Source organism: Clavelina lepadiformis, chromosome 4, assembly GCF_947623445.1.
Source record: "Clavelina lepadiformis chromosome 4, kaClaLepa1.1, whole genome shotgun sequence".
Classification (NCBI taxonomy): domain Eukaryota; kingdom Metazoa; phylum Chordata; class Ascidiacea; order Aplousobranchia; family Clavelinidae; genus Clavelina; species Clavelina lepadiformis.
This window is the reverse complement of record NC_135243.1, coordinates 487,903-501,786: the sequence shown is the minus strand read 5'-3', so window position 1 is coordinate 501,786 and position 13,884 is coordinate 487,903. Positions and strand designations below refer to the sequence as shown.

Sequence of the window (13,884 nt, the reverse complement as noted above, 5' to 3'; positions counted from 1 at the left end):
AAAAAAATAAAGACGCTTGCTTCACAGTTGGGCAGTTAGCTGCGTTGGTGGGGATATCAAAAAGTGCGTATATGTGTGTGTTACACAGTAATATACAGTATTTGTTGAATCGTTTGGTATCGAAATACTGTACAATACAACTTACCTGGAGGTATAACTCTTGTGCGTTTTATGCGATCAGTGCCAATTACTGCAGTATAGCGCAGCTGCAATTCATTTATTACGCAACAGTACAGTATTTTAAATGCGTTGTTTGCCTTTACACATGACCATGAAACGAGCAATTGATTTTCCGCTTACTTCGGCCAAAAGTGAGCGGAACCAAAGTGTCCAATTAAGCGGAATCGACTGTACAACGTACACATAAAAGCTAGGAATAATCGTAGCGCCAACACGCGAGGTAGAAATAAAGGCAAACGGATCGGTTATTGATACGCGATAAGGCGTGGGGACGGTCAATGAGGTCATAAAATTGCGTAAATGTGTGGTCAGACGAGTAGTTGTGAGACGGGACCTTGGGTAGATACAAACTTGTCCTAAAAAATATTTTTATCTTGTAGGCCGTGTATAATCAGTATCTGCTGTAAGTTATCTGCGTCTGTCTTTCCTGCGTCGTTCTCCGCATCAGGCTTGACATCAGGCTTGTATGTGGAGTAAGGAGGAGATTGCGATCTCTCCAATGCTGGGCTGCAAGGTCACTCACAAGTAGTCGAGGAGCTTCAACAACACGCATCAGGTCGCATGGAGCTGGATTTAGTGTCTGGCTGGTGTTGGAATAAGCTGCATTTCGTTTTCAGTGAATTATCTCGCAAAATTAAAACTTGTAGAAGCAGTGCTGGGGCTGATGCACGTGACAAGGTTTGAAAGGGCGACAGCCAATAATACGACCAGATGTTCTTTGAAACTACACCGCGGTTATTTTGTATTTTATATTATTACCGCTGTTATTTTGCGAGTGACGCAAAAAATATTATCTACGAGTGCATCAAAATACGGCTTAAAAACGTAAAGTTTTGACAAAATTCAGTAAATTTAGAAAAACATGAGCCGAGTTAAAACATTCGCTATAGAACAGAAGTTAATAAACGAACATAAACACGCATACATCGTATATCGGCTTCACCACAATGAAAGAAGGTCAAAGGTCAACCATAGAGTTGTGAAACTTCCTTTCACTCTACACTGACAGCGTTAAATTGTTTCGAAAGAGAATCTCTCCCAAAACCCCGTCCCCGCCCCTGTAACGTCACTCTCCGCTAGTGCCCGGAAGAAGTTGGAAGTTCTTGAGAACGACCGGATAACTGGATATCGGGGTCGAGTAGGAACCAATTCGGTCAATGTGGACGTGGATAGGGTATTTGGAGTATTCACTTGGGTATTAGGAGGTGGATAGGGGCGAGGCAGCCCTGGTTAAGCGGGACGTCGTAGCCCACCATGCACTTGAGGGAGTAGATGATGGCAGACTTGGTGATCGCTCTCGGCGCGTTCAAGTTGTTTATCACCATAAGGGGTGTCCCCTCGAAATCGAACGTCGCGCTGCCCTCCTTCAAGTCGATCTCCACGCGGAGGTTGATCACTGATCCGTCGTCCATCTTGTCCGAAGCGCGAAGTACGCCGTCCGTTGTCGTGGAGACGTCGCGCAGCAGATTTCTGACCGCGACCTCGGCGAGGTGTTGGATGTGTGCCATGTAAGCTTGGACCACGTCCAACCCGTAACACGATATAAGCTCCTGGACCAGGTGGATCCCCTAAACAGAAAGCTTCGTTGTAATGTCTGTGATTGATACAGTTGTGACGTCACAAAGACACTTGCCTTCTGGTTAGCGGCAACTAGCGCTCTCAAGTCGGCCAGGTTGCCATGGAGATTGTGGGTCCCGCTGCAACGAGCAAAATCGCCGGGGAGCATGAGAATCGCTGTCACTTCTGTGGGGTCACAAGTAAAAACAAGTTCAACAGGGTTTAAAAATAATTCTGACTTAATAGAAAACCAGAAACCAATTCATCGTTTCACTTAACAACTACCATGAAACTTTTCAGCATCATATGATATGATAAAGCAGTCATTCACAACATTATCACAATCACAACCCATCATAAATCACAATCTTCACATAATGTTTCAGTAGTGGTTGGTTAACACAAACACCATTGTTAAACAACAACAATGAAATGTTTCAAACATCATATGATAAACTTTGTGATTAGATCTATAACATTTATCACATGGTCATACTCACGGTGAGATCAGGAAGATGAACTCCTTCAGCACATGGATGATTGGAGAGAATGCAATCTCCCTTATTGATATCTATCGCCCACATCTGGTACTGCACACCATCCTGCATGGCCCCTAGGTGGACTGGGATGTGAGGAGCGTTGGAAACAAGACCACCATCATGTCCGAAAAGAGCGCACGAGAAGTCAAGTCGTTCCTGTCGGTTCATGTAATGTTACACAAAGAATATTGAGTGTTTTCACGACACAGAATGATCATAATAGAATTACAACTGCTCAGTTATCAAGAACATATTTGCACAAGCAAGTCTGGCAATATACACAAGACTATACAGGACTTTCAACAGCTGAACCACAGATAAAATGTCAAGGGCCGAGAAATCTTGGTGCAATAAATTCGCAGAAATTAGACCAAACAAGTAAAAGCAGTTTTGGACGATTATCTAGACCAGTGATGCACACAGCAGTCTCCAGCTTAAGTACGCAACTTAAATCTGGTCGGTTTGTGCGTAGTTTGCAATGTTTTTGTTATTTCTTCCCTTGAAGTGTGCACAGTGACAGAACTACACATCGCAATCAACCCTTTTAAGCCGTAACAATTACACAAGTATAATTTCGTCTGCTGGGTTTACGGTTATGACAACACATGCACAGCTTGGTCCTTGAGATGAACATTTTAATTTAGATTAGTAAAGTAGTTCAAAGCATCAAACTTGTAATCGCGAATAAGTTACCAGGTCAGTGGATTCAAATCTGCATGCACTATATACAACGCTTGCATGAGATAGGTGCAGTAGTGAGCTAGCCTGCAGTAAAATTGTACAAGTTTTTGCAGATGAAATTATTGTGTTAGGCGGCGAGTATAATTGCACAGTAGCTTACTCCTAGTAATCTTGTACTTTTAACTGCGCATGATGTCAAGCATTTAAGTCAGTGTTTCTCAAACTTTTTGCGATCGCGTACCACTCATTCGTTTTTTTTTGCTACACTGCGTACCACCTGGCTCCTGAATGACTTATTTTACTCAAATGTACCGATATTTATTAGTTATTACCGTTATTACTATACCATATTGTATATATATATATATATACCACATATACATACTATACCATATTGCTACACTGCGTACCATATAATATTTTTCTTGCGAATATTGGCCCAATGTTTCGCTCAGATTTATATGATCTGATATGGGCTATCCCCCCAGTGGTGATGTGTTGCGCATTCTATAAGTTATGACCAGCCCTTAGATTATGTTATTATGTTATATTATAGTATAAATGTTTGAAAAATGAAACACCCGGTCTCTTATTGGTTGTGTTATGTCGTATTTTATGACGTCATTCCAAGAAGACCGTAGAATACGGCAGGTAACCTTTGATAAAATCTTTGTAGATGATACGAACAGTTTACTAACTTTCCATGATTATCACGTTTTTACTTCGCGCTTGATCCCAGAGTGATCCTATCCGTAATCAATGAAGCGTAGAAAAAGAGAAAAAGGAGAAGAACGACGACGAAATTACACATTCCACAGTAATGCTTGAATTGCGTGCGATTGCTTATAGAAAACATCTTCGTAATGTAGCCGTGGCTGTTTTATTTTGCAACCATGAGATTCGTTACGAGCAATTTTCAGGCTTTGTGACGTTGTTATGAAGGGGAGCGGAGGGGCATATTTTTACGTAAAAAATTGAACAATGTAGTCACCGAAGGAAGTTCAAAGCGTTAATTAGACTCTATTTGTCTGTCGTCCGATCAAAAATAAATCGACAAGCATTCTTTTATATCAACACCATGAACGAGCTTTTAAATGATTTTAAATGGGTAAACATTGGACTATTAATTGTTTATTGCATTGGTGATTGATTACTTCATTAAGTAAAAATCGGTTTACGCAGCGTGGTTGTACAAACTGAATTTTATTACAGTAAATGTTTGAATGTAATAATTCGCTTTGTATTTACTTCTAGCTGATTCTTTTAAACTTTGCTTGACATGAATTAGCTTGTGTAACGCGTCGTAGATTACACGCAAGTTCTTACGCATTTTACGTCATATTCTTCGCTGTCCACGTATCTAGATGTCATATTGGACAAGGAAAGGGGAAGGATTGAAACCGCTGTAAAATTAGGATTAGGCAAAATATTTTCAAATTTTTTTATCTCGTAAAAGAATTCATGTGCAACTTCCCTGAGCAAAATCATCACAATCCAACGCCCAGTACGTTTGTAATTTGAAAAAGAATCAAAGCGTGTCGACAATTTCCATTGTTAAGTAGGCCTATAGGCGATCGAAAAGATCTTGCCACCCAAAAAGACTGGCACAGGTAACTCAGAAAGGGTCTACATGGAATAAAAGTCAAAACGTCAATTTTGCACCAGAAATCAACATTCGCCGACGTATCATATACCAACTTTCCAGCAGGGAGAAATATGGCCAATAGGCAATAAACGAGCAATTAATTTATTATCTCCCACGCACTTAGCAAACTTTCCAATCTGGAACGCATGAGACTCGTCGACGGGCTCACTAAACTTTCTTGGGTCTCTTGTACTTTTGACGTAAACTGAAGGTTTTGACTTCTTATGACTTTTTTAGAACACTGACAGTTCTTCTCAGTAAGCACTCAAAATTAGAACGCCAAAAAACATATTTCAAATTTGCAAATTTGTAAATTAGGAATAGGAGAAACTTCCTGGCAAACAATACCTGCTGGCTTGCTAAAAATTAAACTGGAAAACACTTTCTGGTAGACTTAAGTGGTTCGATATTTTATATTTTTACGAGTAATATAACAGTGTACGCTGGTGCCAAATTCTGTCTCCTCATTGTGACGTCATGAATTCAAATTCAATTATGGTTTTGATTCAACAAAAAAGTAGCAGTAGCCGGACCAGTGTCTAGAGCAGTCAGCCGAGTTTGGATATTGAACATGTGGCCGTCTGAGTTGTTGAGAGATAAAGATGCCCCAAATAATGGGCTATATCTGACTTCACTTGTGGTGGAAGGTTGCGAGTACACCTCGGTACTGCACGTGCTCGTTAGAACAGCCCACAAATAAAAAATTGATAAAACTTTTATTTACAAACTGACAAGCGTAATGTAAATTAAGGTTCTTGGTATTCAACAAAGTCGGAGACGCAAAGGCATATAAAGAAAAATAATCAACGCAAGAATGTAAATTAAAGAGGAAAACGAAAAGTTAAAGGAAAATGACGAAAGCGTAGCAAATGACCGAGCTAGCCTTTGTGCAATTTCCGATTTTCACACATTTTATATTTCTTTACTTAGTATCGCCCGAATTTAGAACTGTTCACCAAAAAAATTAGATGATAGCTGAGCTGATGATGGCTGGACCGTGTTAAGCCAGTAAATAGTAAAATATAAAGCAAGATATAAGTTGTCTGCACTCTGAAGGTTAACCATGTTTTTGAATCGAAACTGTTATTCAGCCTCGACTCAACCGCATACAATCAGCATCACTGTCAAAATATGAAAGTATTGTTCAAGCGACAATTTTACAACTTTATAAAAAACTTCATTATGCAACGACATGTTAAGCGTTCTTGTTGACCTTGATTTCAATGCGCAAAACAAATTCCACAAAGCTCGAAAGTTTGACGCAAAAGAGTCGATTTTCCAAATTCTTATCATCTGTTTGAGTAATTCAATTTCAATTTCAAATTTACGCAAATATAAGACTCAGTTCCATCGGGTTGGAAAAAGCTGTACAGAAAACTATCAAACAGATATCTGCAGTATATTAATATAAGCTATACTTGCTGAAAAACTCGGCACACTACTGACAATATTGAAAGCATCATGATTTGTAAAGCTAAAGATTGGACACTTTAGACCGTTAAACTCCGTTTCCTTTAACATCAGCGCAAAAAGTTTTCACAAAGATCACTTTTCGTTTACGTCATAACCTAGGAAGTATAAGAATTGTAAAGAAGCAACTGACAAGGGATTTCTGAGCATGGTATTGGCCAAAATATTCAAGCTGCATGAGGCCAGTTGCTTTAAACGTTGGAATAACACTATGGCAGAATTCATTTTTATAGTTATTGTAGTTTAGGTACTTGCTTACTTACAGTTTCTACTTACCCTATCAACCTATTGTGTCCTATTCTTAGGTTTTAACATTAAACAGTTAACTCTGTTAACATAAAGTAAAATTCTAGCCGCGAAATTGCCACTCTACTTAAATAATTTATGTTTATGGACAATCACCTTTAAAGTGCACGCGCCAACGTAATTATGACGTAATTCAATTTATAGTGTGTCTTTCAGTCTCGTTGCTGTGTTTTTCATTGGAGTGGAAGCACGGCTTGAAGTAGCCACGTTTTAAAACCGGTCCGTTCCTTTATTTTGTGTTTTTGGGTCCAGGCAATTTGGTAAATAAATCTCCGTTATTTCGTTGGGGACATGACAGAATTAAAGAACATTAAAACGTAAGAACATTTAAAGCTTTAAAGTTTTTAAATCGTTTCACAGTTTTAAATCCAGCTCATAGTGCTGGTTTTCTGCCATGTTGGCGATGTAAGTTTGGTTCTCGAATTTTCTCCATTAATTATTTGCTGCTGGTCGGCAGAACTTGAATCTGGTTGTAAAGATATTTTTAACGCTTTTCCTTGGTTGGATATTACCTTGTTACCAATTGAATTAACTTTTTTACAATAATTATGACTAACAACTTTTCCAGGTTGTTAGTTTAGTTTTTTCCCTTTGTCTCTTACTTGTTTCGATAATACCCAAAAATCACCTCCTTTTCGACCTTAAATAAAAGTCCCATCCAGGCTTACGGTTACAAATCCATTGACGTCTGTCTTCATGAGTTCACTTGCAAGTTTCAACACAACAACCTTTGTTTACTTTCGCTTCAATGGACATCCCTCATCCGATTCTTGGTGCGAATTTCTTGAAGCGTTTTAGTTTGTTGGTTGACAAGGACAGGCAAAGTACTTTCGACGACAGAGAAAGTTCATCGTTTTTAGCACAAGCGCTTAGCGCACCATTTGATAAGAGTTTGGCAGAATTTCGCGGCATTTACCAGGAAATTTTTGATGCTTCTTTGCGTTCGCGATTTATTAAGCACAAGGTTCGGCATAAAATCGAGACGACTGGACCTCCATTCCATTCTCCTGCGAGGCGTTTATCTTTCGAGAAACGTCGCGCAGCTAAAGAAGAACTTGTTAAAATGATCAACCAAGGCATCATTGAACCTAGCAACTCCACATGGTCTAGTCCCATGCACTTGGTAAAAAAATCAAACGGTGGTGTGAGAATTGTAGGTGATTTTCGTAATCTCAACCTTGTCACCAAATCTGACCGTTACAAATTTCCAATTTGCGAGATTTCACTAGTGAGTTACACGATGCAACAATCTTTTCCAAGTGTGACTTATTAAAAGCATTCTTTCAAATCTCTTCTGCCTCCGAAGATAAAGCAAAGTCGGCTTTCAGCTTCTACTCAAAGCTTTGAATGTTTTATGGATTAAATTATGAGAGATGTATATTTTTGTTTCTTATACCTTAATAACGTATTACTGTTATCTCGTCATCAATAAGAACATTTACAACATTTACAAATATTATTTAAACGTTTATCCGTTGATGGAGTTGTCGCCCTTCGCTAGACGTGGAAAAAATATGTCAATGGTTCAATGGCAGATTATCTTTATGACACTGTAGTGGCCTGGGAGGCATTTTTAATACCATTATATCATTCGTGGGAACGTATTCGCCAGTTAATTATTGAAATATTGGTTATTGATAAAACTGCAATTGTCGAATAATATTTGGAAACTTGCTCTAAACAACTTTATGTGAAAACGCCGTTTAGTACGTAACCAGGTGATTTCATAACATCCTAGTTTTAACTGAATGTAATTCCCATTGCCAACGCTTTGTGTTAATCGTTCGCACGTTTTGAAATGTTTGTGTATTTTGTGTCGATTATTTCCGTTCACACCGCTCCACGCTGTTATAAGCTCAAACTTCTGTGCGAGTAACCGCTCAGACAGAGATACAGAATCGTACGAACGTATTACGTTATTCGCGTTAATTGTAATTCGTTAGACTTCTTTTAAATGGTGAATGCTAAGTTTGTGATTGTGTCATATTCGGAATCTGTACAGTTCCTACAATAAAGGATCGTTTATGATAAACTGTATCTGTAATAACGTAAGAGCTTTCGGCTAGTAAAAGGTTAGAGGATTCTAACCGCACGCAACCATGGAGTCAGATCATTAATTCGGCAGGTAAATTAAGTCCGAAATCACAAGTTAAGACTGACAAGCAGTGCAAGACCTCTGCATTTTGGTGACCCCGACGTTGACCCGACGTGTTTCAATCCTTACAGCCATTCTTCACTGGTAAGTGGATTTTGCATGTTTTTTTTACAACTAGCTGAAACCCTAGTTTGTAATGCACGCTCATCAGCTTGGAATGCATGCTTACCTAGCTTTGGCTATCATTTTCACATCGCGCTGTAGTATGAAATAAAAGTTTTTGTTGAAAAATTTTTTCTTCGGGTTCTCTTGGGACCGAAATTTTTTTCGAGGTGTCGTCGAAATTTTTATCGGTTCTGATAAATGTCAAAACCGTTGCCGACACAACGAAAAGTTACTTCAATACCAGGCAAAACTAAGTCAAAGTACCACGTTAGCACACGATTAACCCCGCGGCCCGACGAGTCAATTCAGGATACGACCATGTCGAGCGAAAACGGAGAACAGTCGTCAGATCTCCCCAGCAATGAGGCGATTGGAAACTCTGGTCTGGGTGCTGACAATAAATTACTGACAAGTGTGCGGACACAGGACAATACCTCGCAAAACGATTTGTTTTCACACGTCAAGCTTCCTACCTTTTGGAAATTCAATCCCGAAGCATGGATCTCCCACCTGGAACACAAATTTTCTCTGTATCGCATCTCTTCGCAAACAAACCGTTACTTGTCAAACCTAAAGAAGATGCCACGAAAAAAATGTTTTTATATTTATTTTTTATATTTAAGTGCTAATATTTTTTGTCACTTTATTTAATCGTCTTTTTGCACGTTACATAACAATTCAGTTTCTATACGGTTTCGTTTAAAACACTGAAAATTAGTTACAGTGATCGTTTCAGAGGCTGTGGCACCTGGATAGTGCATAATGCATTGATAATTGTCAAACTTGCTTAATGATATATCAGTATCACAGTGTTGGTCATTGTTGGATATCTGTGTGATTCATAAATATTTACCGACCTGCATAGGTCAAAGTTGGACCAGCTCTAAAGGCTTGGTACAAGACAAGATTTGCGCAATCTTCCGGCTCCTACTCTGCGGAGGGCTCCAATTTTTGCATCACAAACTTTCGCCAACGCTTCAATGAGTGTTACAACCCCCTCGTGTGGATAGGATGCTTTCCGTGTATGCTGCTGTGCGGACCGCCTTACTGTGTAAGTCTGATATTTCTTCCAACATCAGATTTTAATGGAGTTATGGAAATCAAAATTCGTTCAAACGTAACTAAGCACTCTGTATTTTGATCTTCACAATGCGGTTTGAAATAATTAAGATCATGCTGGAGTTTGTCCTTAATTAAAACCACAGTTCCTTGGACAAAATTCACTTGTAAAAATGGTGCTGGTTTTGGAAATATTTCTTTTACTTTTCAAAGTTACTGGTAAGTTTGCTTTGTGTGGGCGCCACATGTCGGATGTTTAATGTGGAAAGCAACCAACCATGTATTTCTGCTGAAGCAGGGTTTGAAATTAAAATATGCGGACAACAAACTAAAGCAAGATTTCTTTGTTATTTGATATTTCTGCTTTTTATTTTGCTTTTGACTTCTTGACTCTTGTCTTTATTGAGACATAATTGAAAGTGGAAGTGATAATGTGTGAGATACAGTTATGATTATATTTGGTGCGTGTCAAGTCAACTCTGAGCATTTGTTTCAACTTCTCAGTTTCGACGATTGGAGTTCGCTATTTTTCATGGAATTCTGCTTTGCTTTAATTTGCACATTTATTCCATCACAGATTTATAGAGCGATGAACTCAAATGACTTTGACTGCCCAATTCGAGCGATGGTCACTTATATTGAAGGTGTCAATCAAGCGGAACGACAACAATTGGCGCAGATGCTGGTACGAGCATACGTGGACGGCATGAATGCAGTCTCCAACGTCCAACCACCAGGTAATATTTTGGGTTCAATCCCATGAAAATGAATTCTGGATTGTGATATTCCTTCTGTCAAAAGTCAAGGCTTAACATGATACTTTAAGTTGAATTTACAAGTTTTCACTGGAGTTCTAAAGTTCATGATTCTTATTTAATTGTATGACAAATATGGTACATTTTGAGTATGATTTACTTTCCAATTATCTTAAGCTGTTCTCTGCGGTTGGGCAAGAGAGTTGGCACAGTGTTTCTGTGATTCAATTTGATTTGTATATTTCAGTCCAACCGCCGTACACAGAACAGCCTGCCCCTCCACCATATTCTCCCAGCGTTTGATTTCTATGGAAGGATCATGGCATCATCGCAATATGATTCTTAGATTTTTAACTTTTTACTCTGAATGTTGAAATCAAACTTTCACAACTTGTCCAACTAAGATCTGATCAAACGTGGCAATACTTTATGTGTTTTGCTCATTTGGTGGCGCAACAAAGTCAAAGGTTGCATCAGTTTTGAGGCAATAAATCTTGTTTTTCAGACTTTGAAAGTTGAGTTGATTTCTTTTGTTTATAGATTGTGACTGGTATTCATTTCTAGATTTTGTCTTTCCTCATTCTCTTCCTAGCATTGCCTTCTTACCTTGTATATTTGCATATTTTTTATTGGATTTTCCAAGTAAAATTTTTTTTCCTTTGTCATTGCCAATTTGATAATCACCAACCAACCAACAGTTAAATTCTTAACCAAATCATTGGCTTTGTCGGTTATATTCAAATTATTGATGATTGGTAACATGATGTTATGGTTGTTAATAATGTTTCTATATGTATATGACCGCTAATATAGTATCATTGAATCTAATCCAATACCACACTGCGTTGTTATTTTAGCATTTTCTACTTTGCTTTCTCGCCTTGTAATTACTTGAGTGTGACGTGTAACAGCGTTTGCTATGTTGGCAAGGTGTGACGTCATCGAAGCTTGTCGTTGGTGGTTTTGTAATACAGTGACGTAACAACTTACATGAAAGGCATTTAGTTAGTACATGGTATTAAGCAGGGATGATGCCACAAAGTAATACACTGTGCTCCTACAAATCGTTTTCCGCTGGATGGAGCGTGGGAGCACTCGTTTTATGCAAAATGACCGAGCGCAATTGGTGAGAAGGTAATTGTTCTGGTCTTTCAGTTCCGGATTCGTCACAATGCCTGTCTAGCTTGACGGTTACGTGGAAATGAGTGGTCGGTGATATGGATCGAGTCGAGTGACGTCTCACTAAATTTAGTCATAATCATGCTTTAATATGTGATGGTTACGTCATAAACCAAGCAGGCCATTCAAAACGAGTAATGACATGACATCTTTGATTTGTGGCTGAAAGGGGGGAACCTTCATTTATTAAAAAATATTTAATAAATTGCAGATCAAACTTCAGCCAATACCACGGAGGTCTTTCTCGAAGCATGGCACTCTTGTATTGTGACGCCATTTCCGCCAATTCCTTCCAATCGCGTTCAGAATTTCCGAGTTGCTCAAACAATAAATCATACAGACCAAGAAACCCTGCCGTGTCATAGAAAACAAGAAGTTGTCTGAAATTCGTCAGAAATGTATTAATCAAAACATTTATGGCTCCGTCAGTGAAACGCCAGAGTGCTATGACGTCAATACACAAATGGTAAGTTAGAGAAGCGCAATTATGTGCAGTTAGCGATTGTAAGACATGTAGTTAAAGGTGGAAATTGGAGATGAAAGACAATTCTGACCGCACAATCGAAGGAATCAACAAATTTACCTGAAATGACTGAAAGATGGCGTTGAAGTAGAAGAAAGCGATTTCACCAGCGCCATCTCCCGGACTGAGAAAAAACAAGATGTAAGTAATTCCAAGAAGGTTGAAGAGAAAGAAAGCCGCCTTTACTGCTTTTGAATACGTCACTGCACTTTCCAGCGAGTTCTGCTTGATGAGTTTGTGACCAAAATTCGGAGGACATTCACAATTATTAACGCGTTGATCTGTTTAGAAGGAAATAAATGTTTTAATTCCAAAGCGTCATAAATTACTTGGTTGATGGTGGATGAACCGTGTTGACCCAGTAGATAGTAAAATAAAAACAAGATATAAGTTGGTCGCACTCTGAAAGTTAACTTGATTTTTGATTCTTCTACACGAGCTTTCGCAAGCATAAGTTTCTTCTTCAGGTTTATTAAGAGATGGCAAAAATTATTTCAAATAAGTTACTCCGAGCGACTGGTAGTTCTGATCTTGACTGCTATTGCCAATACTTCATTCTGATCATTGTTATAATGTGACGTCATAAACAACTTACCGCGAACAAGACAAAGATGGGAATCTGGTAGAAATATTCGACCCAGGTATCTGTCGGGTTCTGCATCCAGCATTCTTTGTCCTCATAAACCGCTTTGAGCACTGCCCATATAACCGTGATTGGGATCGGTGTGCCTGCGTCATAGACATCTTGTGTTATTAGTAATTAATTAACATGTTTTCGGTGAAAATTTGTGCTGAACATATCTGATACAAACAGCTTAATGAAACAGGTATAAGCTTTGGTTTATGCAACATCTCAGAAACACGTATAAAAACACAAAAGACTCCTTTATACTCATACAGCGCCATTAACAAAACGTTCCTAGCGCAATCTAAAAGAGTTAGGACAAGTTAGAATGTTAATATTCGGACCAATTTTAAGTTGCATGACATATATGACATTAAATAACCTGACTAAGTCAATGGTTGAACAGGATTTTGTAGAAGTCAAAGACAATGGCGGTAACAATGGACTTATCTGACATCACAATAGTCAGTATGTGTGTAGGTAGCTTTGAGACTACCACGTGACCATGATACCCTGTCACCAAACTTGGCAAAAATAAATAAATGTATGATGAAGAATAATTGTTTCTTCAGGGCCGACTGCAGGTCGAAACCCACTGACTCGTAAAATGGGAATCGAAATATTGGTCAAAGCAACTGTAATGAATCCTGACTTACCCCAACCTAGCACCATGTATAGCTTTATGCTGAACCTGTCGTACGTGTAAGCCATGACCACCATCATGTGAAGGTAGACGCCTTCTACGAACATCCAGCAGTAGGTGGCCACTTGAGAGTAGATGGAGATGGCGGCCAGGACTCGACATAGAACCTGGAACCAAACCTGGGTGATTGTGTGAAGAAGAAGTGGCGTAAACAATTGTGCAGACTTGCACATATTATATAAAGATATTTTGTTTACCAAAAAATGTCGATACAATAAACCGTAAATTTGTAATTAAACTTAAACTTAAACATTAATGGTAAGCATAAGATATCATTTACCTTATACTAATTACGTCAAAATACCTCATTGTTTTTTCTTGTTTGGGAGCTGGTGGAGAAACTATGAATTAACCAAATGACGTTTTGTAGAATGAGTGACGTAGCAAGATTCCAATGAATGA

The 13,884-nt window shown here is 38.7% G+C and overlaps 2 protein-coding genes across 3 annotated transcripts; both read right to left on the bottom strand.

The window, feature by feature from the left end:
• Positions 1–894: 894 nt before the first annotated feature.
• LOC143452161 (5-oxoprolinase-like) lies at positions 895–2,820 on the bottom strand. Of its 2 annotated transcripts, none has more exons than XM_076953024.1 (2): positions 2,238–2,820; positions 895–1,923 (listed from the first exon to the last, which is right to left on the bottom strand). In XM_076953024.1, exon 2 carries the CDS (start codon positions 1,686–1,688, stop codon positions 1,368–1,370), a length of 321 nt encoding a protein of 106 aa, XP_076809139.1. In that variant the 5' UTR covers positions 1,689–1,923; positions 2,238–2,820; the 3' UTR covers positions 895–1,367. Both variants share the same exon structure in this region, with proteins under 2 accessions (XP_076809139.1, XP_076809141.1).
• A 9,030-nt stretch (positions 2,821–11,850) lies between these two features.
• LOC143451705 (corticotropin-releasing factor receptor 2-like) lies at positions 11,851–13,655 on the bottom strand. The gene is made up of 4 exons (XM_076952422.1): positions 13,436–13,655; positions 12,750–12,883; positions 12,215–12,376; positions 11,851–11,982 (listed from the first exon to the last, which is right to left on the bottom strand). The coding sequence occupies exons 1-4, from the start codon at positions 13,653–13,655 to the stop codon at positions 11,851–11,853; spliced, it is 648 nt and encodes a 215-aa protein (XP_076808537.1).
• Between the last annotated feature and the right edge of the window lie 229 nt (positions 13,656–13,884).